This window comes from Phoxinus phoxinus, assembly GCF_949152265.1.
Source record: "Phoxinus phoxinus genome assembly, chromosome: 18".
Taxonomy (NCBI): domain Eukaryota; kingdom Metazoa; phylum Chordata; class Actinopteri; order Cypriniformes; family Leuciscidae; genus Phoxinus; species Phoxinus phoxinus.
This window is the reverse complement of record NC_136893.1, coordinates 12586894-12610929: the sequence shown is the minus strand read 5'-3', so window position 1 is coordinate 12610929 and position 24036 is coordinate 12586894. Positions and strand designations below refer to the sequence as shown.

General features: G+C 36.7%; 1 protein-coding gene across 21 annotated transcripts in view; it reads right to left on the bottom strand.

Moving 5' to 3' along the window:
• Positions 1 to 24036, bottom strand: part of hspg2 (heparan sulfate proteoglycan 2) — a 105461-nt gene that overhangs the window by 28827 nt on the left and 52598 nt on the right. For 12 of the 21 annotated variants that reach the window (XM_079587356.1, XM_079587374.1, XM_079587375.1 and 9 more), the window contains 30 exons: positions 23778 to 23839; positions 23073 to 23213; positions 22795 to 22968; positions 22504 to 22683; positions 21977 to 22095; positions 21705 to 21816; positions 21310 to 21420; positions 20893 to 21017; positions 20689 to 20769; positions 16634 to 16701; positions 16432 to 16496; positions 16219 to 16359; positions 15947 to 16138; positions 15611 to 15646; positions 14911 to 15015; positions 13160 to 13411; positions 12571 to 12636; positions 11641 to 11724; positions 10816 to 10908; positions 10627 to 10716; positions 10289 to 10519; positions 10042 to 10155; positions 8960 to 9087; positions 8766 to 8852; positions 8617 to 8669; positions 7891 to 8055; positions 6407 to 6517; positions 4961 to 5061; positions 4630 to 4810; positions 1592 to 1651 (listed from right to left, as the gene is read on the bottom strand). In XM_079587356.1, the coding sequence (XP_079443482.1) occupies positions 1592 to 1651; positions 4630 to 4810; positions 4961 to 5061; positions 6407 to 6517; positions 7891 to 8055; positions 8617 to 8669; positions 8766 to 8852; positions 8960 to 9087; positions 10042 to 10155; positions 10289 to 10519; positions 10627 to 10716; positions 10816 to 10908; positions 11641 to 11724; positions 12571 to 12636; positions 13160 to 13411; positions 14911 to 15015; positions 15611 to 15646; positions 15947 to 16138; positions 16219 to 16359; positions 16432 to 16496; positions 16634 to 16701; positions 20689 to 20769; positions 20893 to 21017; positions 21310 to 21420; positions 21705 to 21816; positions 21977 to 22095; positions 22504 to 22683; positions 22795 to 22968; positions 23073 to 23213; positions 23778 to 23839 (3528 nt within the window). The remainder of the gene's footprint in view (positions 1 to 1591; positions 1652 to 4629; positions 4811 to 4960; positions 5062 to 6406; positions 6518 to 7890; positions 8056 to 8616; positions 8670 to 8765; positions 8853 to 8959; positions 9088 to 10041; positions 10156 to 10288; positions 10520 to 10626; positions 10717 to 10815; positions 10909 to 11640; positions 11725 to 12570; positions 12637 to 13159; positions 13412 to 14910; positions 15016 to 15610; positions 15647 to 15946; positions 16139 to 16218; positions 16360 to 16431; positions 16497 to 16633; positions 16702 to 20688; positions 20770 to 20892; positions 21018 to 21309; positions 21421 to 21704; positions 21817 to 21976; positions 22096 to 22503; positions 22684 to 22794; positions 22969 to 23072; positions 23214 to 23777; positions 23840 to 24036) is intronic. The other 9 variants (XM_079587366.1, XM_079587368.1, XM_079587369.1 and 6 more) reach the window with 7 other exon arrangements.

Sequence of the window (24036 nt, the reverse complement as noted above, 5' to 3'; positions counted from 1 at the left end):
TTTAATATACCGTTGAGTCTTTAATGTTGTGGGCATATTTTTCTGCCGGAGGTCCTGGACATCTTGTTCAGATACATGGCATTGTGGATTCTATCAAATATCAACATATAAAAAATCAAAACCTGACGCCTTCTGCTAGAAATCTTATAATGGGCCATGGTTGGATCTTCCATCAGGACAACGATCCAAAACAAACATCAAAATCAACACAAAAATGTGTTACGGAGCACAAAATGAAGCTTCTGCCATGACCGTCCCAATTCCTTGACCTGACGAGTGGAGTGAACTGAAGAGTAGAAGCGCCAACATGGATCTGGGAATCTGAAGTATCTGGAGAGATTCTGTATGGAGGAATGTTCTCTGATCTCTTGTCAGGTGTTCTCCAAACGCAACAGGTATTATAGGAGAAGACTCAGAGCTTATCTTGTCAAAAAGAGATTGCAAAAAGTATTAAATAAAAGGGTGCCAATAATTGTGGCCAACGTGTTTTGGAGAAAAACATTTATTTCATAATGTGATTGAATGAAAGATCAAAAGGATAAACAATGCAGATTTATTTTTTTGATCATATTTACCAGGGGTGCCATCAATTCTGAGCACGACTGTACATCCTGTCTAACATATTCATCTATTGATCTACCCACTTATCTACTCATTTATCTTCCCTTCCCTCTCAACTGTATGTCTATACATACCCCCATCTATTTATCCATCTACTCATCTATCTACAATATCCACCTACCTCTAACCCCTCTATCTACCCCTCAACTATCAACCATATCTCTACCAATCCATGTGCTCATATATCCAGTTTACCATATCCATCTATTTATCTACCATCCATTAATTATCAAATATTATTTAAATGCATACTACAGTGAAACCATCTTTTAAAGAGTGTCTATACAATTGCTCTTAACACAAGACTGAGAGAGCCAAGTTCAGATCACTGTAAAAGTATGCATGTGATGATAATTATGAATGAGTCACAGTATGATCTTTGAAGAACAATGGATGTTGTTTGATATCCGATATACCTCATCATAGTCTTGCATATCAAAAGCATGATACTGGGCTGATGAAATGTGTTGGGAACCCCTCTCTGTTAGGTAACAAGTGTGATGTTTGGTGGTTTGGTTACATATAACAAGCACTTTGGAGAACAACCTAACCAATCTGACACTGAACTGTGTCTCTGTGTTAGACTTTTATTACTAATAAAATAAGAATCATACAAGACACACTTCAGCAACAGAGAGAAGTCCCCGTTTGTGCAAGCATGCAGCTCCCCTGTTTCAATGAACCCATATGGGCCATGAAAGCTTAGCCAGATCAAGTAATGCTCATGTGTACAACTCAACAACCTGTATATGGGGAAAATGTGTCCATGAACAGGATTAATATTTCAAATAATATAAAAAAATTGGTGGTTACAGAGCTATTTTTGTGACATATTAGCACTGTGCTTGTAGTTTGTCGGTTGTACCAGGGCACTACTTGAGGTGGTAAAAGCATGCAGGCCGTGAAGATTGCATGCGTAAAAAAAAACGTGTCCCTCCAGGCCTGGAGGGAGAGAACCACGTGGACTTACGCGTTCTATGTCCTTCAAACATCTCATAGGCTGTGAAAAACATCTGTGACTGAGAAGCCTCTGTGAATGATGGACAGGTAGATACTGTCAAGTGAGACTCCAGAAGGTTTTGTGAGAGTGACCCCAAGCATTTCAATGTGATTTAAAGCATATGCCACTCAACTCAAAAACTTCTCAGAAGCTGCAGAACTTGTGCGCAACATTTCTTGTGTATTTTATTGTGTTGCGCTGGTGCCGTGAAATTATACTTTAATTACTTTGATGGGTGCGGACTAAATTATTTCTGAACGGAGTCTCTAGATAGGTTTCAACAAGCTTACATATTAAGCACGTTTTAACAGGCAGCTTTACCAATGTCTCTCAAAATGCCTGAGGTTGATATCATTCATGCTAATTACACCAATATTTGTCAAATCTAAAAACATTTCAAAACAGAAAAAAAAATTATGTCTCAGATATGATACTCACAATAATTTTACCTTTTATATCTGGACTTTTGACTGATATATTCAGTACATAAAGCTTATTTGTACAAGGAAGCTTCTCATTGGCTTTTTAGTAATGCAAATTAAGTTCTTCCCAAATACACATTATGCTCCAGTATCATAGATTTAAAGCACATGTTACAGTATGTGAGATTACAGTCAACGGTGGAAAAAGTTGATGAATAATTGCTGTAAAATGCCAAGCAATAGTTCGCCCCATTAAGAATCAATGAGGGCACTGAGTTTTCCTATTGAAAAATCAATGCACATTTAGTAGACATTTAGAAGACATTTTAAACTGAATGTAAGGCAAGCACTCGCTGTATAATTAAAAGAGTAGTGGAGGAAACAGCACAAAATCAAAGCATGCAGGTTAGTATCAGAACACATCACATGTAAAAGCTTTACCTCGGCATAAACACTTATATGTATTTTTATTTTTTTTAAATACAGCTTGTGATTGATAGAAGCCTACCTTAGATTTTAGTTTCATTCCATAGAGCGACTGTTTTACCTGTTATTCTTTTAATATGTTCACCATTTAAAGATTTTTTTTTTACATACAATTCACAGTTTAGACAAAAAAAATACAATGGAATCATAATGGGAAAAAAAAAATCATCTTTTCTCAAGATACAGCACCATTTCAAAAATGTACAAAATTAAATATTGCTTTAAGGAAATAACTGATATTCACCTATATGCTTAATTAAAAAGAAATAAAGAACAAGTTATAAAGCACCATTCTAGTGTACAACATAGATAATGAATAAGAACAAAAACAATGAAAAACACAAAAGCATGAAACAAATGTTTAAAGTGTTATTTCATACACATACAACCTTAAAGTCAACATCAAACATCCTTTCATATCACTCGCTGTGTTTGTAAATGTAAGCCGTTATTTTATTTTACAGTAGTTTGTCAAACAAGTCAAAATAAATATGTTCTAAACAATATCACTGTTGGCAACATTTGGAAGGCATTATCTATTAAATGTATTTATTTAATACTACTACAAAATATAACTGAAGAGTTTAGAACAGTCAATTTGTAATGCTGAAACATAATATAAAAAACACTGCCTAAGCCACTGGCAGTTTCCAATACATAAGAGAGAAAAAAAAAATCAAGCAATTTGAAATGGAAAATATGACACTCATGGATAAAGTCAACATTCAAACTACTGCACTATTAATAGCACCATTTTCAAATGCAAATTTGAAAAATATTTCCATTACAAAATAGAGATGGAATCACATCTTGGAGTCGGGAACGGGATTGCACTTGCAGTCCTTTTGGCTGACGGGTCCCAGTTTCTACAATTACGACACCTCCCTACCTCATAAACCACTATCCCCAAAAGACCACCTCAGGAGGGAAATGACAGTAAACATGCTCGGAAATTAAGACAAAAATCCCCCGCTAGTGAGAAGACTGACACAGAACCACCACCATGACAACACCCAATTACACCAGCAGCTGATTTCACTGACCACTACTAAGACCACTACGCAATATGCATGAACGATGCATATAAAAACTGGAGGTTAGAAAAATGTCTAAGCCTTATTCATCAAACACAAGAAGAATTAATTTCTGTGCACTGTACATAAATCCATTTGAATGTATTTTAGTATTCAATTCAATGTGACTATATGTGTTCTTATGTTCACAGAAATTTTCTCAAGTTTCATGAATAATAGCAATGTACAAATTAGCATTTCTATGTAAATAATTTTAACGTAAAATGTAGCACTGAATTTAATACAACAATTTACATTTAAATAGATTAATGAACAATTCACACAAAATTTGTTGTGCTCATGTTTTATTGTACAATAGCACAGTATTCTAAACTGAAAAAGTTGATATCAAACGTTTAACTTGACTAAACTTGCCGTCAGTCTTCAGGGGAGTCACTACAGGTGATCGGTTTGCTTTAATCTTTAATCGGTTTGCTTTAATCGGTTAAGCGAGTCACATAACAAAAAAATAATTATGGGAATTTATGAGTTGTCCTAATTAAAAAAGAATATACAAGAGCAAAGTTTGCAATATTCATAACCCAAAAATTCGTAAAAATCAATGTTTTGCTCAAGATATTAGCTCGCAACAGCCATGATGGGGAAAAAGAAATGATCATGAATTTGTATTGAGAAAAATAAATAATTTCAGGTGCTGGATTAGTCTTGATTGACAGTATTTTCTTTGAGTACAAAATTTTTGCTTTTCTTAACCATTCACAAGCTGTATCGTTTTGTCTGGCGTAAAGATTTTACATTGGCCACACAAAAAGCCATTCAAGTTGGTGTAAGTGGACAAAAACAAACAGAAAACTCAGCAAGAAAATCAATTGATTAACGCAATAATTTAAACACAAAAAGAAGGGTTAGCCATGCTGTTCTCCATACGACAAAGCAGAATTTGGCACAAACAACACAGTGGACAAAAAAAATAGGGCAAAGAGGTAAGCAAAGAGACATGCAGCTTGAGAAAGACTGAAAAACTAGAAGGCAGGGAGGTTTAGAGGATGAGGTGCCAATCACAAACCTGGGACATAGAGGAGAGCTGTGCCCTCATCCATGCCAAACATATTGGAGCCTGTGCAAACATAGTTGCCAGCGTCCTCAGGCTGCACGTTCTGAATGGTCAGGATTCCATTGAAATCCATGGCTCGGTTAGGCAGCTTGACGTTGCCTTGGCGGGTCCAAACCAGGGTGTACGCTGGAAGCTATGAGAGAAGCACATGTCCGCAAATATTTTCACTTACAGTCATTCATACTTGCAGCCAAATATTGCGCGCTCTCTCTCTCTCTCTCTCTCTCTTCATCTGTTTTAGAAGTCAGGAAGGGTGAGGTTATGTCTGTATGTCTGGTCATACCTTGCTTTTGGCTGTGCAGATGAAGCTCACTGTAGATCCCACCGTCACGCTCTGTGCTTTGGGCTCCTCAATAAAGACTTCAATAGGCTTGGATGGTAAGGCTGGTGAGGGAAAAGGGGTTTGACAATCAAGAGATAAGATTGTTTTTTTTCTCTCTTTTTACCAATGGTGACCACAAAAAGCCCAAAATAATAAATATTTATAAATTAAAATTATTAAATAAGAAAATATGTTTTGATTGGCTAAAACTATAGAGCCACAAACAGAGCCTAAAATAAAGACTCGGCAAGTGCCAAATGTGCGAGTATATGATGCCGAGTATATAAAACCGTGTCAATCGCCAGTTGGCCGGTAACCTTTTTATGAATTCTAACAATGCAAAACTGTGAGAACATGAACGTGGACAAATGTGAAATGTGAATGACAGTTGGCGGGCCAGTGCTGCATCGACACAAAAGTTTAAGCCTTGCCAACTAAAAAATTCAAGCTTAATAAGACGCAAAAGGGAACTCAGTTTGTAACCAAGCGCTGTTTGGGAAGTTTTCCATGCGTAAACATCCAAAAAGCAAGCCTAGAAATCGGCTTCTCAGTGTGAGAAATACTGAATTGAACTCTTTCATGTCTTCTTGTGCTTGAACAGAAATACTCAAACAAAATTATGTCAAAACCTTGGCAAGTATCCTTAGTTAGTCTTAAATGTAAACAGTTGAGAAATAAAACATGTGTAACATTATACTAGATCAGTGCGATAGCTCTTAAAATGACAGCAGCCTCATTTATTTGTAATGTTAAAAATAAGGTCTATTTTTAATGTTAATCACACAACAAAAGACAAAGAACAATCTCTCATTGGTCTTGACTAAGTAACTTTTGTAAATAACTTAATTTATGCTTCATGGCTGGTACAAATATTGGTTGCACTTTATTTTACAGTATGTGCACTTACATGTACTTAACTAAGAAAGTATTGTAAATATAAGGTAACTGCATGGGTTAAGGTCAGGTTTAGGGGTAAGATCAGGGTTAGTAAATAGTCACCCAGTTATTGTAATAACTATAATATGTACATAGTATGTACATGGGGAACAGGACTGTAAAATAAAGTGCTACCAAAATATTAATTATTTTTAATACAAAATCTGAAAAAAATGATTAAGTCACCGGCCATTGTTAGGTCTTAAAAAGTTAGTTTTATGCCCTGGTTACAAATAATTCATAAATACTTGGCAACTCACATTATCACAATTTACAAAAATGTTCTTGGACAATCACAACTTAATTTTTGTTGTATCTAAATGCATCTTGAGGGTAAAACAAAAGCAACTTTTAAAAACCCTATTTCAAAATGTATTTTGTGCTGTCGAGCGTGCGCTGAAATCAGTGTAGAGTGAAAGACTTGAATAACTGGCATAGAGTTGTGTTTTATGGTGATAAAAAACAACTTACTTGTAACAACAATCTCAGCTTTGCTCGTATTGGAGCTGCGCTGGTCTCGGCAGGTGCAGATGTAAACCGCAGCATCACTGGGCAGCACACTGGGGAAATGCAGCTCCTCTCCTGCAGGGGGGAATCAAAAGGATCCCTAGGATTATAAACTCGTACTGTCAGTTGTGTTACATACACTTCAGTTCAAATATTTAGGGTCGGAAATATATATATATATATTTCTTTTTTTTGGAAAGAAATTAATACTTTTATTCAGCAAGGAAGTATTCAATTGATCAATAGTAACCGAAAAGATTTTAACATTGTTACAATTTTTTTTTATTTCAAATAAATTCTTTTCTTTTGAACTTTTCATTCATTAAATCAATGTCAAAGTATTTTTATTGTCATTCTGTACACGTTGACGCATGAGAATAAAACGTGTACTCAGGACCAGCAGCGTAATACAAAAATATAAATAATATACAATATACTATACAATAAGACAGACATAGTTTAAAAGACTAAATTTAGAAATAACTTTGTAAACTAAAAATACCTGAAGAGTAAAACCTATATAATAAATAACTAAGCAGCAAGTTTTAAAAAGTAGTGCATCATTAACATATAAACCATCATTATGACTCATTATGAAGAAGAGGTATAAATGATAAGGAGAGATCAATCTCTAAGGCAGGGAATTCATGAGTCTCACAGCCTCAGGAAAGAAGCTGCATTTGAGTCTTTTAGTTCTGGCTTTAACGCTTTTTTTTAACAGAACTAATTATGTTTTCAAAATGTGTAATAGTAAGAAATATTTATTGTGTAGCAGATCAGCATATTAGGATGATTTCTGAAGGATCATGTGACACTGAAGACTGGAGTAATGATCCTGAAAACTCAGCTTTGCCATCACAGGAATAAATTACATTTTAAAATATATTTAAATAGAACACAGTTATTTAAAATTTTAATAATATTACTGTTTTTTCCCTGCATGTTTGATCATATAAATGTAGCATTGGTAAGCAAACATTTTTTTCAAAAACAATCTTTCCAACCCCAAACATTTTAAAATGGTAACAAGCCTAAAAACACAGAAGTATTTATTAATCAATTATTTTCACTATATTTATTTTGTAATGTGGATCTATTTTTCCACTGAGATGGGTTGCAATTATGGTATTTCCTTTTCCACCAAGGATATATGCAATATGAAACAGCATTTTATCTTGTTTTTGGTGCTTGGTTTCTCCAGGGCAGTGTTTCTCAACCCTGGTCCTGGAGGACCTCCAACACAGCACATTTTGAAAGTCTCCTCTTTCTGACACACTCATTTTACTTCCTGGAGTTTCTTCTAATGATCCGACAAGTTTAATCAAGGGTCCTTCAGGAGCAGGGTTGAGAAACACTCCTCTAGGGTACTCATTTGTGACGTCTGGAGATATATACTGATGTACTAATGATCTGAACACGCTTCCTGCTTCTAGTAATCCCGGCAGTACCTTGTCTGCGTTTCTCTGCTGTGCTGGAGATTGGCCGTCCATCCTCACGGGACCAGTAGACATAGTGTGGTGGATATCCAGACACCTGGCACCTGAGAGTGACTGGGCTTCCCTGTGCCACCTGAACCCTTTCTGGATACACCTTCACCACTAGAGATGCAGCAGCTGATAACAGACAAACATGCTTTACTGGAATCTGTCCAACAGAAATGCGGTATCACAAATGCAGTGCGTCAACTTGTGTAGAGACCCCATGAAATCAATTACGAGTGTTGTTACTTATGTGTTGACATGTTGCCAATTGAAACAGGAAGTTGGGGAAGAATGGGTTCATGCCTCTGCTTTAATTGCCAATTAGTCACAATTTGCTACTGGTTTCCAAAGTGTTTTTTGCAAGGGATATTTTATATGCATTTTTATGCATAATTTACTCAAATTTTATGAGTACACTGGCATATAGATGACCTCAAACACTATCAATGCCATAATGAATCTGCAGAGGTCGGGTGGTACAGCGATCGCATAGTACAAGTTGGAGTACTCCGAAAATTCAGAGTTTAGAAGTTGTAATTACGAATTCTACGAGGATGTAAACGCTTTTCACAAGTTGGAATCACATAATTACAGTAATTCCAAGATGGCTTGAATGCACCTTGAAAGTCACAAACCTCCAATTTTGATTTCATAGGGTCGTAAAAGTTACTGTGATAATAAATGAACAGATACCACTACGGCAGGGGATTCTTGCTTGTGGATTTCCAACATAACCAGGCGCACAGCTATGAAGAAAATGAGCGTCACATCAAAAATTGTGATGACAATGATAGACCAGCCTAATTGATTTGATTGTTACACTACAGGAAGGGTGAGCATACCGTTCACAATACTGGCCATTGTAGCCGGGCTGACAGGCAGTGCACTGGTAGTCTCCGTTACCCAGACCCTCACAGGTGCGAGAGAACCTACACATAAAATCACTATTAAAAAGCTTCCTGCAGATAAGGTTAATATTGCGAAAAGAAGAGCTGGCAGAATCAGGTATGGTCTGCAGGTGTATGTTAAGACTAACTGGTTGTCGGGGTCAGTGCCAGGGCAGGCACATGGTTGGCAGTCCTCAGGGGTTCCAGCAGTCGGATCTCCAAAGAAGCCGTCAGCACACTGTTCACAGAGCTCACCCTTGGTGTTGTGTTGACAGCTCTAAGAATCAAAAAGATAACACACAAGTGGTATGGACTACTTTTATGAAGGTGAGAAAAAGCTACATATATTTATATGTATATAATATTTTGTATTTATAATATATAAAAAATATTATTTAAACTTTTTTTTTTTTTTTTTTACAATTTTGATAATTAAATTACAATTTATCAAAAATTATCAAAAATGTGTGTGTATGTGTATATTATATACACACATATTTGATATTTTTTGATAAATTGTAATTACATTAAATAATATATAAAAATACATAAAATGTTTTATTTAAATACATTAATAAATAGTATTTATTTATTAATTATTTATTTAAAGTATTATTTATATTTAATTTAATTATATACAAGATATTCAGAATAGAATATATATAAAGAAATTCATAGGCATACTGTACTATACGGTTCAAGGTGACTACAAAGGCTTTATTTAGGATGCAATTTAATTATTTAGTTTAAATATGCATTTTTGGATGAGGGTGAGTAAATGCAATTTATATTTAAAAGTTTAAATATTTATACAAAATAATATACACAAACACACTTTTTAGATAATACTTTTGGATGAAAACTAATATTAATTTGCTTAAATAATATTTCATTATTTAAATACATAATTAAATGAATACATTTAAAAATATATATACATGTATGTGTGTGTATAGTTTGTTTGGATATATATACATATACATATATGTACATACATATGTACACACTCATACATATACACATATATATATAAAATTTTAGATAATACTTTACTAATTTAATAGTTATTTTATAGTATTATTTATTATAAAGAAATAGATTTTATATACTGTACTGTTCTAAAGTTGACTATAAAGGGAGAGCAACACTCGTTTGTATGCATTTATGCATCCCTTGAAATGATATGCATCCCACTTGAAGAATAGAACTGCGTGCTGGTAAAGATTCATACCGTGCAGATGCCAGTCTCTGGGTGACAGGAGTCCGAATGGCCGTTACAGTCACACGGCTCACAGTGGCCAAGGTACAAGCCCCCTCCTGTGCGAGAGTATCCAGGAGCGCAGTCCTACAGAACATGAAGACAAAGGAACAGATGTCTAGATTGAGTAATACTGTCATCATCATCACAGTAGCATGGAAGCGAGCCTTTGCTACCATTCATCCAGTTGGTCACAAAGCAAAGCTTTGATTGTTCATACCTGGCATGACAGACCACGGTAACCAGGAGAACACTGGCACTGCTCCACCTCCAAAGCCTGTGCCAGGCCAGTGTATTCAGGCACAGCGATATCCATGCGGACCCCCGAGATACTGGATGAGCGCATCTCTGTGTGATACGAAGCACGGATCAGGATGTCATCGAGGTCCGCGAGCACCATCATCAGGTGTTCCCGGGTAGCCGGCATGCCATCGGGACGCTGCCAGTGTTCCTACAGAGAAGAAATCATCATGCTGAACCACATATCTTCCTTCAAGTTCAATACAAATGACAATATGATGAAAAACAGAAATAAAATGGGTGAGAATGGGTTCTCACCTCTCTGAAAACTATCTCAAAGTCCTGTGACTCTCTGGCACCTTGCCCCCTTCTCCATGTTTGCCGTGCCACCAGTGTGATATCATTACCCTGTTGAAATATTGAGGAACAATAGTGTTCAAACAACTCGTTTATGGAACAAAACCTTAGTATATATGTCATACATGCAACGTCTGCTATCATACTCACAATAATCTGAACGTCAGCATCTTCTATTGGAGAACCTCGAGGTCCAGGCACATAGGAGATGGTATATTTCAGCTTTCCACCATATGCACCAACCTACATTACAATAAAAAACATTCAATTAGAAGATTTCCATAATGTTTATTGGAAAAAGCATTGATATAAACTACAGTAGTAAACATGGGAATGTCACTGATGATTCACTGCTCCAAATGCAAATAAAATAAAACATTTCAAAGGTAATTTTCAGATTGCTTTCAATAAGGGTTTTACTTCTTTTTTTCTTTTTTTTACTTTGTTTTTCATTTAGGGCTTTTAATGCACCTGATCAAAAAAAAAATATATATATATTGTCCTAACCAGCAACAACTGGAACAAGTGACCGTAAACGTGAAATGTCATTTTCCTGTGCATAACACAGTCTCTGCTTTTCAGAATATATTGTGTAATGTCACAAAGCGGTTTCATTTTCAGTGTGGACAGGCAAAATGCTTTCTGCTGGAAACTTGTCATTCAAAATGAATATTAACAATAAAAAAAATAAAAAAAAAGGCTAGCATAACATCATTACACAAATCAGCATCTCACATATGAACTTCTACCCTTAAATCCACAGCAGCACTTCTTTCTGTCAGCACGACAGTAACAAACACTCTAGACATGATGTGATTATAGATACACTAGGTTGGTTGGTTTAGATTAAGTGATGTTTCGGCTTGCCCATCTATCCCACCTTTGGCTCAGGTAGTGATTCATTAATGTCTAAGGCAGATCAGACAACCTGGGGGGATCAGTGGTGGGCGGGCCTGAACCCATCCATGCGTTTACCTTATCCCCTTTGAACTGCTCCGGGAGCTGCCAGAAGAGCACGTCATCTGGGTGCAAGCTGAACCCACTGTAGACCAAAACATACTGGAGCACAGGCGGAAGGAAGTACATAATAGCGTGGACGAAGGAAAGAAAGAGAAATGCAGCAGATAAGCAAAGCACAGAGGAAAGCATGAGAGAAAAGAAATATATTCCTGTCAGTCACTGACTAACTGCAACTACAACATCTTCAGAAAAATGAATACAATATGGTAGAAAGGATTCAGAGTTTGGTTTACTATTTTGTAGTGTGCACTACAAGCTACACTTACAGGGAAAAGCAATCCTTTAAATCACCAAACCTTGACTAGCTTTTGCAGAGTTTCCTGGTCTCACTGATAAGTAGATGGTGTAAAACCTTTGGGGTCAGTAAGACTTTTCATGTTTTAGAAAAGTCTCTTATGTTAACAAAGGCTGCATTTATTTGATCAAAATACAGTCAAAATGTAACGGAAAAATGTTTTCCATTTTAACTTATTTAAAAATGTTATTTATTCCTGTGATAGATAAACTTAATTTTCAGCGTTGTTACTCCAGCCTTCAGTGTCACATGATCCTTTAGAAATCATTCTAACATGCTGATTTGCTGCTCAATAAACATTTATTATAATTACCAATGTTGAAAACAGTTGCTGCTTAATATTTGAATAGAAAGTTCAAAAGAACAGCATTTATTTGAAAAAAAAATACATCTTTTATAACATCTTTTTAAAACTTTTCTTCAATTTAATGCATCCTTGCTCAATAAAAGTATTAATTTCCATCAAAAATGTAATTAAACAAATTCTTACTGACCCCAAATGTTTGAATGGTAGTGTATACTGTATATATTCAAATTGGCCTGGACTCAAGATTCCAAAAAAAGCGCACTACTTTCCCATGATTCCCAACCTTGTTAGAGGGGCCAGGTCGTGGACCTCTAGGGAGACCAATTGTGTTTTTTCCCAGTGCCACCTGCTGAGAAGGCAACATCCAAACCAAAAATCAAACAACAGAACTAGATTAAAAGAAAGTGCTTTACTACCAGTAATGTAAACTGGGGAAGTGCTAAGCCACTAGAATGACAAGATTACTTTTTTTTGGATTTTAAAGGGATAGTTAACCCAAAATTAAACTTCTGTCATCCTTATATCATCCCCAACCTACTGTATATGACTTATTCTTTTGTGGAATAAATGTTTTTTGTCTATACAATGAAATTCAATGGGGTCCAATGTTGACTTTCAATATATGGACAAAATCAAATACTGTATATTTAATTTAAAAGATGATTTTTTACTAATATTTTTTGTTCCAAAGTAGTAAGTCGTACTGGTTTTGATCGACATGAGGGTGACATAATATTTATTTTTGGTTGAGCTAACCTTTAAGACCATGTGAAATGTTAAAAAACAGCACATGTGAAGGCCAAATCTAAAACTAGACACTATCCAATTAATCTGATGTTGAATTAGTCAACTTGAGTGAGAGCATACAGTACCTGAGTAGAGTCGGGGTGGGAGGAAGGGTCTGGGTCGTTTGAGTGAGACTCAGAGGCCCTTAAAGAGGAAGTTAAACCAGAATGGAAAGGAGGGTCACGCACACTTGAGCGAGATAGCAAACTCTGGCCCTCAAATGAAGAATGGGAAGTTTGAGAGGATGAAGAAAAAGGGAAGGGAGACTGCCCGTCTGAGAAATTAGTGATGATTGCCCAGATTTCATCATCAAGTTTGCGTACTTCATCAGCGGGTTGCTAGTGAGAATAAGGCAATGGATGGAACAGGAAATATAGTGACTTGAAGGGTTTGTACAGACAGACAGCAAATATTAGAATTAGTGTGTTTGCAACTCAATCCATTCAGTCTGAACAACAAAAATCTATATTTTCTTAATAGATTTTTATCAGATTTCAAACCACATTGGGATGTACTTTTTTTTGGGGGGGGCAACTCAAAGTTTCCAATAATGTCCAGAGCTACAGGTGTGCCCAAGTACACCCACTAGCACTCACTTTGTGCGCTATATGAGGAATAAGTATGAAATTAATATGTAAAATGCAAAGTTGTTCTTTGAGAAAATCCCTTGGGCTGATGCTACAGTACATCATTATTATAGCAACCAATTCACACTACCATTCAAAAGTCTGGGGTCAGTAAACATTTTTTGATGTTTTTTGAAAGAAGTCTATTATGCTCTCCAAGGCTACATTTATTTATTTTATGATGTAATTTATTCCTGTTTTTAATGCTGCATTTTCAGCAGTTATTACTCCAGTCTTCAGTGTCACATGATCCTTTAGAAATCATTCTAATATGCTGATTTGGTGCTCAAGAAACATTTATTATTATTATCATCAATGTTGAAAACAGTTGTTCTGCGTATTTTTGTAGAAACGATGATCTATATATTTTTCATTATAATGCCCTTTGAAACAATTTCTGTGATATTATATAACTGTGAATTGAATGCATCTTTGTTGAATAAAAGATTCAATTCCTCAACAACAACAAAAAAAATCTTACTGACCCCAATTTTTTAAATTGTAGTGTAGATACTGTACACTACTGAACAAATGAATGGAGCAAACAGAGCTCATCACTTGTAGATTAAAGTGTTCCTATAGATCTGACCATAAACATAAACCAGATTGGGTGAATGTAAACGAGAGTAAATGAGCAAAGAGAGAACGGAGAGACAGATGTGCCAAAACTTTAACGAGTTGAGAGGAAAGAACGGGACATGCAGCCCAACAGAGGATTTACATGCATGCAGGGAAATGCTCAGGATGTCAGTATAAGAATCAGGATAACACGTATGCTCTCACCTGAAGTGTTCATTCTCTTTGAGTGGTGTTACCCATAAACAGCAAAACGTTTCAAAACTCAATTTGATTAATGCCATCTTTTTTCCTCAAATTTCTTTCCATCACTTTACATCGTGTCAGATATCTACAGGTGGAGTTAATACATGGAGGCATTCGTTCACTGAAAGTGTCAAGGATGTTTCTGTTGACTCTACTGAAAGCTCAGCAAATCTGTCAGTTTTCCAACGTTAAACTTTCAGTTTATTAAAAGCATTAATTGAAGGATTAATCGGAGTTCATACTTTCAGATAAAATTTAGTAAATTATGTTACTAAAAAAAAAAATCCATAAGTTATGTGAATCAGAAGGGTGCCACACTGTTAAAGTGCCTATGGGATTCAGGTCAATGGTGAGATCTAACAATAAAAGTTAAATAACATTTCTAATACCTCAACGGCTCTTTTGGACCTTGAGAGGTCTTTACCCATATCGTTCATTAGATGCCATACAGCGACGTCCTTTCTCATCTGTTCCTTTATCCACGAGGAGTCTCTCTAGTTTTGTGAACAAAGCAGTCTCTGTAATCTCAATACAAAAGCTAAAATACTAGAGCTAAACTACAAAGAACTAGTTACTCTTCATGTAACATCTCTGTATGACTTGTATTTAAAAACAGTTAAAAGACTATACAAAAGAAGAAGAAAAAACTAAACACCAATGACCACTTTCGTTTTTGAGTCATTTCTTTGACTCTGGCTGTGGTCACACTAAACTGAGCATGCAACATTTCTTCAGACACCGCAATGAACCGGCTATGATGGCATATCTCTTCTTCATTCAGTGCATTATAAATCCCCAAAAAGTGTGAGTGCACTCAGTGCAGTATAATGTGTTACTAGGTGTAAACGGGACTTAAGTTTGACAAAAATGTATCCAAATGTATCCAAATGTACCATAAAATTCCATGCACTTCAAAACATGGTCAAGACAAATTCAAATCAAAACACGAGTACATATGTTAGATATTCTGAAAAGATCAATGCACAGATGACCCAATCAAGCATCATTCCAATATGACAGGCGAAATCAAAACATCAGACACACACACACTCAATAAACACGGTCACACGCTGAACCTGGAAGGATTACCTTGTGTGCTCGTCTAGTCCTAGCAGAGTTAGTCTTCTAAAAAAGCAAGTAGGTTCAGAAACACTTAATTCAGTGAATTACATCCAAAATAAGTCAAATTAAGCCTACCCAAACTCAATTTGTGGATACTAGTACCTACTATAACTCTAATGTACACTCCAACTTCTATAAAAGTGTTTCTAAGCTGCAGTACATTTTGGAAGAAAAGGTCTTTGGCAGCGTGCATTCGCAGAATGAATTCAGTATTCAAAGTGGGAGAAGATACTTCAAGAGGGCATGTAGGAAGACACAAAGACTTGTAAGAACAATGAAATACATAATGCTGCCAAACTCTACCTTGTCTTCTTGATAGGCTTTGGGTAACTGCCAGTAGTGGGGCTCCTGTCCAAGATAGTTAAAGTTAGTGTAGGAGAGTTGTGTTCCCTCTGTGAACTGCTCTACGGAGAAGCCACTGTCAATGCGGTTGGTGCGCTGGCGGTTTACAAGAGCAAAACCATGGTAGTTTCCAGGGGAAAATACGGTGGAAACCTGGAGAAAAAAGGCAGAAAATGAAAATTTGCCCACACAAACTGATGAAAAGCACTGGTCTAACTCATCACATCTCTTACCACATCTCTATAGTGATTGGAGCTGGAGCACTGCTGGGTGACGCCCATGCAAAAGCAGGACAGACAGCCATCTTTGTTAGCAGGGCTGAGGTGAAAGGTCCCTTGCTTGCAGGTGGAACATGTAGAACCCTCAACATTCATCTGAGTACAAACAAGTATGTTTTAAATTTGAGTTATCAATGTAATGCAAACATTAAAAAAAAAAAATCTTACCTTGCAGCGACAGATTCCCGTTGCACTACATCCTTCGCTACCACTTGTGTCACAGAGGTAACAATCTAAAAACAGTTTTTGTTTTAAATACACATTTAATTTCAAACATTTGGTTTAAAAAATGTAATGTATGAGTCATCTTCAATTTAATATTTTAATTTTAAGAATAATTGTTACAGAATATTATCTTTGTCAGTCTTACCACCATCAGTGTTGCCTGGTGTGCATCTTTGACCAAGTTGGGGATTGCCAGTATATCCAGGAGCACATCTGAGGAAAATCAGACAACACCTTGGAAAAACTGTTCTGGATGTCATGCAGTAAAAATAAAACCACATTCAGAATTAAAGAGACATGACAGGACCTTCCATGAAAATTAAGAGTGATTTATGACCTGTGAGTCACAGCTCTTTGAGAATATGATTAATGCATACATAGAGCTTCTTCAAACACTGTCTGGATATTTTCCAGACATACTAATAATCTTGCTAACCTACAGTAAAGGCGCTTTGATTTTGTATATAGATAATTGAAAGAAAAATAATTACCAAACAGGAAAATCCTGTTTAAAAACATGTTCAAATTAATGCTAATGATGAGTTAAAATGAACATTTCATGTTTCGTTGATGAAGTGTTACTGGAGCTTTACCAATGGGGCTGTTGGGGTACATAAGACAAAAAAGGGTTGGAAAACAATGATTTAATCGACAAAAAAAAAAAAAAAAGAGTTCAGCAAACAACCAACATAGATACTTAACACATGACATGAAATATCTGTGCATGTACAAGCAGTTATTGATTGCCAGATTCACATTTGGCTCACCACAAGGACAACAAAAGAGAAAACCCCTGACATTAGTATCTTTTAATGGCCACCACAAGAGACATATTAGATCACATAAAAGCAGATCCATTGTATAATACCCATAATTTCAAGTTTAGGAGATGGATAAATTAAAGCCAAGAATGCTGTCAACATCCAACAGATGTTGAGTCCTTCTCAGAAGGACTGAAATGAATAAAGCCAAAGACAACCAGAAGGATTGAATCAAAGTGTTTAAGAGAGTAAAACCACCTTTTCCCCAAGCTTGTGGAAGCCGAGGAACTTGACAAAAAGTCTTACCTGATAACTTGAGGTCCCAAGGTTGTCCAGACTAATACACGAATACTTAAATAAATCTTTCAAATGTATACAGCTGAAAATACATAACTTTTGCCATATTTGGGCAAATTGAGGTTCTATGTTGATGGAGTTCACAAACTTTACAAGACAATACGATATGAGTAGGCAGCATGGATAAATGAAGATGAATGCATATAAAATTGTTTAAAATACTAAACATAATGTCTGAAGACTTAGTACACAAAACAGTATAAACATTACAACCAAGATAGCACATCATAAAATACTCTTTAATGTCTGAAGCCATTTGTATGTTGATTGGCCTGAGATAACAGCACTGGCTCAAACTGTAGTGTGAATTGGGAGGAGATAACTGTTTGGTTTGGCTGACCAATAGCAAAGGAGGGAAAACTCGATTAAAACATTATTTCTACAATTCTACTGAGAAAAGAAAAAAAACACATCAGGGTCCATTAAACTAAAGTACAACACTTGGTTTACAAGAATTATGAGGATTATGAGGCATTTCTGCATCACAGTCTGTACTCAAAACTTAAGCCTATTTACTTGAACAACAGCATTCAATAAGTTTGCAAAACTCTAATGGGGGCTAAAAACAAAACAAAACAAAAACACAGGATCAACGTAATGTAAACGGGTGCAATTATCCATATAATATCTAGTAATCGGGAATGATTTTGATAGGAATTGCCAGCCTTCCAAGAACAATATGAAGGTTCCCGTCTTGTTTTAGCCAGGGTCTTCTTAATGTTTTTTGTCCCCTGTTGTTTTTCATGAAGATGTCTAAAATATTAATTGATTTAGACAAGTTCCTCTGAGTTGGTCGTCTTGGAGTAGTCATTTGTACTTTGGGTTTAGGGGAATGCAATTTCCTCTTGTCAGACGGTTGACTAGAAGTAGCTGCATAGGTAAACTCTTCAGGTTGGCTGGACCTTAAGTCGGATGCACTTCTCGCTTCATGAGAAGGAACATCTAACTGATTTTGCTTGGAAGATTTCGTTTTGGAATGTCTTCTCTTTGTTTGGACATTTTGAGAAGGTTTCTTGATGTCTGTTGCTTTTTTGGACGGACTTACTACCAAATGATTTCTTTGCGTTTTTATAGATTTAGATGATTTTTTTGAAGGAATATGGACCTCTTTTTGTGGTTTGCTTGATGACTTGGAAGATTTCGCTGATTCTATTAATTGAGGGATTTTTGTATGAGATGGAGGAGGAATCTGAAATATAGTTGCAGATTCTTTTTCTCCTTGCGCCCGTGTAGGTAAATGGGATAGTTGACTAGGCTTCCTTGTCAACACAGTTCCCTGAGGCTCTGTAGATTTAGCATTTACTTTTGAACCACTTTTGTGGTGTATTTGAGAAGTTCCATTTTGTCTGTTGCTCCTTGCCCGTGAGATAAGAGAACCTTTATTTGGTATCTTTCTTCTCTGTTGCCTTTCATTGGAGGTTACTAAGGTTGAAAGCCTTTCATTCCCCGACGTAGTAAGGGAACGGTTGGCTATACCTTTGGGAACCGTTGCTCTCCTAGAAGATTTGCTATTATTATTATTGTTGTCTGCCCTTGATGTAAAACTGGTTTCAATGTCTTTTTTTGTTGATATTGGTTGGATCCTTTTAGTTAAAAACTTTGCTTGCCTAGTTGAACTTCCATCGATCTGGGAAAGTTTATCTTGTACAAATGTAGTAGTGGAAATGGTACGAGGAGTTGGTATGGTTTTGGGAATTACTGTTCTCCTCTGAAATCTGCTAGTAGACATACTAGTTATCGCAGCTGTAGTCAAGGCTGGAATCCGGGTGGTAGCAACCACAGCAGTTTCTCTACGATCCTGTGGTGGGCGTGCCACGTGGCGTGCTCGTTTCACTTTGTCAAGCTCTTGTGCTAGAGCAGTGAAGCCATCAATCAGTATCTCAAATTTGTGTTCTAATTGACTTAGTCTTTTTTCAATGTCTGTGTATTTGTTGGACCGCTCATTGATTCCGTCTTTCCTGTCAGTTAAAACTCTGGCTATTGTCTTCAGTTGAGAGCTAAAGTGACTCTGTTGCTTCCTCATGTTCTCAAGGCTGTCTTTCATGTCCAGAGTGTTGCTTTCAAGCATACTCAGGCGCTGGTTGAAACGATTCATGTGCATCCTCAACAGCAGCTGGAAACTCTTCTGTCGAGCCTCAGGACTTGCCATGTAACGCGGGGGCCCATAAGTCCTACGGTGACTTAAAGTACGCATGGTTGTTGACAGCAAAAATCTTGTTGTACTTTCAAGCCCTGAAAAGTCATTATCTTCTCTACTATCAAGTTTTTTGTCAACATGGTCAGTTGTATCCAGAACTTGCTTTTTCCCAGGGTTGAGGTAGAAAGCATCATCACATGCAGTGGGGAAGAAATCTTTCGAACCTTCAAGGTAGAAGTCTCCGCAGTTGGAAATGCTGAGAGCCATGATGAGACAGGGTACGTCGTTGGTACCACATTTTTTGAAAAATAGAAGTCATTTGTTTTTTATCCCAGACACCCAAAAGCATTTGCACTCTGAGCAAGTGACAGGAATCCACAATTCATATCATCAACTTGTTTATGCTTCAGTATGGGAAGCATAAACCACCATAGAGACCCACTATTATCTAGAAGAAGAGTTTGAAATAAGAAAAAGTTGCTCAAAATGTAGCAAGAGCTTTACAAAGAAGCACTGAAGCAAAAAAAAAAAAAAGGATGCAACTCCTTTTTAAAGTGACATATGCTACTAATTGCTTCAACACCTTACTCTCACAGTAAAGAAGTGACATTTTTTTATAACTTGAAAACGCTGCAGACTTCAGACAAACATACATGGATATTTCAAGCACCACAGCCTCAACTTATAAGCTCCTCCCAAAAAAAGTCACTTCAGACTATGACGCATTGGTATGGGTGGCACTGATTCAAGGCTTGCTTCTCCCATACCAACGGACAAATGCCATTCAATCACAAATGGTTGAAGAGATAACGGAAAGCAACAAACACATGCTTTCTGCCAATAGATAAAGGGATACCGATCACCTCCATCACCAGTTTGGCCAGCCCAGCATTACTAGCATACTGAATGGGAGGTGTACCCTCTCAGTAGACCAAAGAAACTTACCTTTCACACCGTCTTCCAGTATAACCAGCAGGACATTCACATATGGGCTGTCCATCTGAGTCCAAGTAACAAGATGAAGGCCTTCGGTAGAAGAAGAGTATTAGATTAAATTAACAATTATGGGTTATTGGTTATGTCTGAAGGGTAACCACTTGATACGAGTAAAATATCTTTGATAAAGTTAATAGAAAAAGGCAAACTCACTGGTTACTGGAGTGTCCTAGACAAGGACAGGGTCTACATGCCTGTGGATCACCAGTCTTTGGATTTCCATAGAATCCAGGTAGGCAATTTTCACAACGGCGCCCAACTGTGTTATGCAGGCAACTCTAAAACAAAAAGGGAAAGGGTGATGAAACACTCCAGACTAAGCATGGGTCGACTAGTTAGGATGACTAGATTAATAAAAAAAAAAAGGTGTATACATTTTTTGGTTTTGATTTTATTTATGATAACTGGGAAGTCCAACTGTGGTCAGGTGAACCCAAATCCAACCTAGTTTATAAGGCTTCCAGTTACAACTGATTAGTCAGCTAAGGCAACAGATTTATTTTGATTTACACAAATGTTCATAATTCATCCAGGAAAAGCATCATAGCTGCAAGGGAAAGGTTAACTCACCAGGCAATCTCCAGTCTCTGAGTCACAGCCGCTGGCATGGCCATTGCAGTCACACTTCTCACAGGTGCCAAGATAAAGTCCAGGTGTGCGGGTGTAGCCGGTATCACAGTCCTGCAAACAATGGGTGAGTCAGAGGTGACTGGGTTCATAGGTGTCTTTGCTGAAGCTATGAATCTATGGCACAGAGCTTTAGAGCTAAAATGTTCCATAAGTTGCTAAAATGTTCCATAAGTAGCTAAGAACTTCCCTTCAGGGATCAAGAGAAATAATAAAGGGCTGTTATTACCATGACAGGTAATAGTTCAGAACCTCTGCCCGGGGGGAGGTTTTAGCATGAACTTAGGCAGGCACAAGTTCACACAGACTGAATGTTACTATTTAAAGTCATAATTTACCTGGCAAGAAGGTCCTGCGTATCCTTGAGGGCAGGCGCACTCCTCCACCTCCAGAGCCCTCTCGTTTCCTGTTGAGTGGGGCACTGCAATGTCCAATTGGATATTGGAGATACTAAAGAGAGGAGAAATGAGATAAAACACTATATCCTGCTCACAAAATCAGTTAAGGACAGATAGGAGCCTAATAAGATAATGTGATGCCATCCAGTATATAAAAAGGACATCAAAAGTCAATGTAAAAAGAAATGAGCAAATAAAAAAAGCACAATAACCTGCTCTCAGCCATATTGTCTGCATAAGTGGCTCTGATCATAAAGACGCTGATATCTGCCAGAGCCATCAGCAAGTGCTCTCTTGTACAAGGCTGTCCATCCGCCCGTCTCCATGCAGACTGTGAGCATTACAGGCAATGAGAATTCATATTTGCAAATCAAGCTAGAAAAAGTTTTACCTTATTCTATATTTGTAACTTTTTTAATATTTAGAATTATTCATTAAAAAAAGCTTAAGTTGTTATAAAATATAAATCAATGTATTAAGACCGAGTTATTAATTAAGTAAATTATTAATTATTCATTTATTTGAAATACAAAACATTTTATATATATAAACAAAATAATTATTAGTAATAGTTATAGTAGTATAGTATATAGTATAGTATAGTAGTTATATACTGTAGCTGCAAAATATGTAATTTGTATTTATAAAGTCATTCATATAAAAAAAATATGCTCTTGAGCAGACACCCAATAAAGAGAAGTAAAAAACATAAATGTACACACATATACAACACACACACCTCTCTAAATGGCACAGTGATGGTGGTTGGTACTCTAGGAAGTGTGTTGGTCTGAGAATAATGCTCCAGGAAGATGCCGTTGCCTTGGAGAACAACATCTGGTTTTCGATCAATCACTAGCGAGCGAGCCTGCGGCTCATAACGCAGCCTATACTGCAGCTCTCCACCATATGCTGTGACCTTTGCAGAGAAAAGAAAAACATGTTTTGAAAAACAGCACATTGACGTGCTATTTTACTTGACAAAGGTCAAAGTGTAAACATGGCATTATGTCGCATGGGATGTTCTCACCTTGTCCCCTCTGAAATTCTGAGGCAGGACCCAGTAATAGATTTCTTTAGGGATACTGGTGAAGGATCGGTAGACCACCTCTGCGCTGGCTCTCTGGGTTATACCCTCAGAGATGGTCCTAGTGTTGGCTGCATTGGAAAGTGTGAAGAGCTGGCCGTTGACACCGCCTCGCACCTTCAGATTAACCAACAAATATATATATACAGTATAAATAAACCTTTAAAACATCCAGTTTAAATCACTTATTTAACTATGACAAGATTAGAGGATGTGGTTACCTGATCTCGGGTCCAGGTTGAACTGGCACACTGTTTAGTCACTCCCATACAAAAACACTGCAAGCAACCTTCAGGATTATCGGCCGCCAAATTAAAAGTGCCAATCTTACACTCGTCGCAAAGAGCACCAACCACATTGGCCTGCAGTACAGAAGATCAAGCAGTGTTTGAACATTCAGACATTTATATTCTACAAAAATCACATGGTTATAAGTTTGGGGCTCAGCAAGGCAGCATTAAATGTATCAAAAGTGACAGTAAAGACATTTACAATTTTAATTTAAGACTTCCATTTCAAATAAATGCTGTTCTTTTGAACTTTCTATTCATCAAATAATTCTGATTAAAAAAATGATCAAGGTTTCCACACAACATTAAGGAGCCGTTTTCAACATTGATAATAGTAAGAAATGTTTCTTGAGCACCAAATCAGCGTATTAGAATGATTTGTGAAGGATCATGTGACACTAAAGACTGGAGTAATGATGCTGAAAATTCAGCTTTACCATCACAGGAGCAAATTACATTTTAAAATAGCAAAACAGTTGTAAATTGTAATAATATTATTTTACAATATTATATGCTTCCTGTATTTTTGATCAAATAAATGCAGCCTTGGTGAGCATAAAAGACTTTTCAAACTTCTGAACTACGGTGAATAAAAAAAAAAGAGAGGAAAACTGTAATGCAATTTATAACCAATACCTTGCAATAGCATGGTTTGCTGATGGGATTGACAGTTCCTCTGTTATCGCACTTGGAAATGGCTGAACAGGAATAAGAACACCATATGGTTGACAATTACACCTGGAATGCTTTGAACATCCTGGTCACAAACAGCTGGCGTTCCAGCATTCAGTGCACAGAGTGCTAATCATTATCTAAAGCTTTGCTTGACCTTCAGGGTAAAATGAGGCACAAATTCCAAGAAAAGAAATAGCTTGAGGCAAACAATTAAATCTTA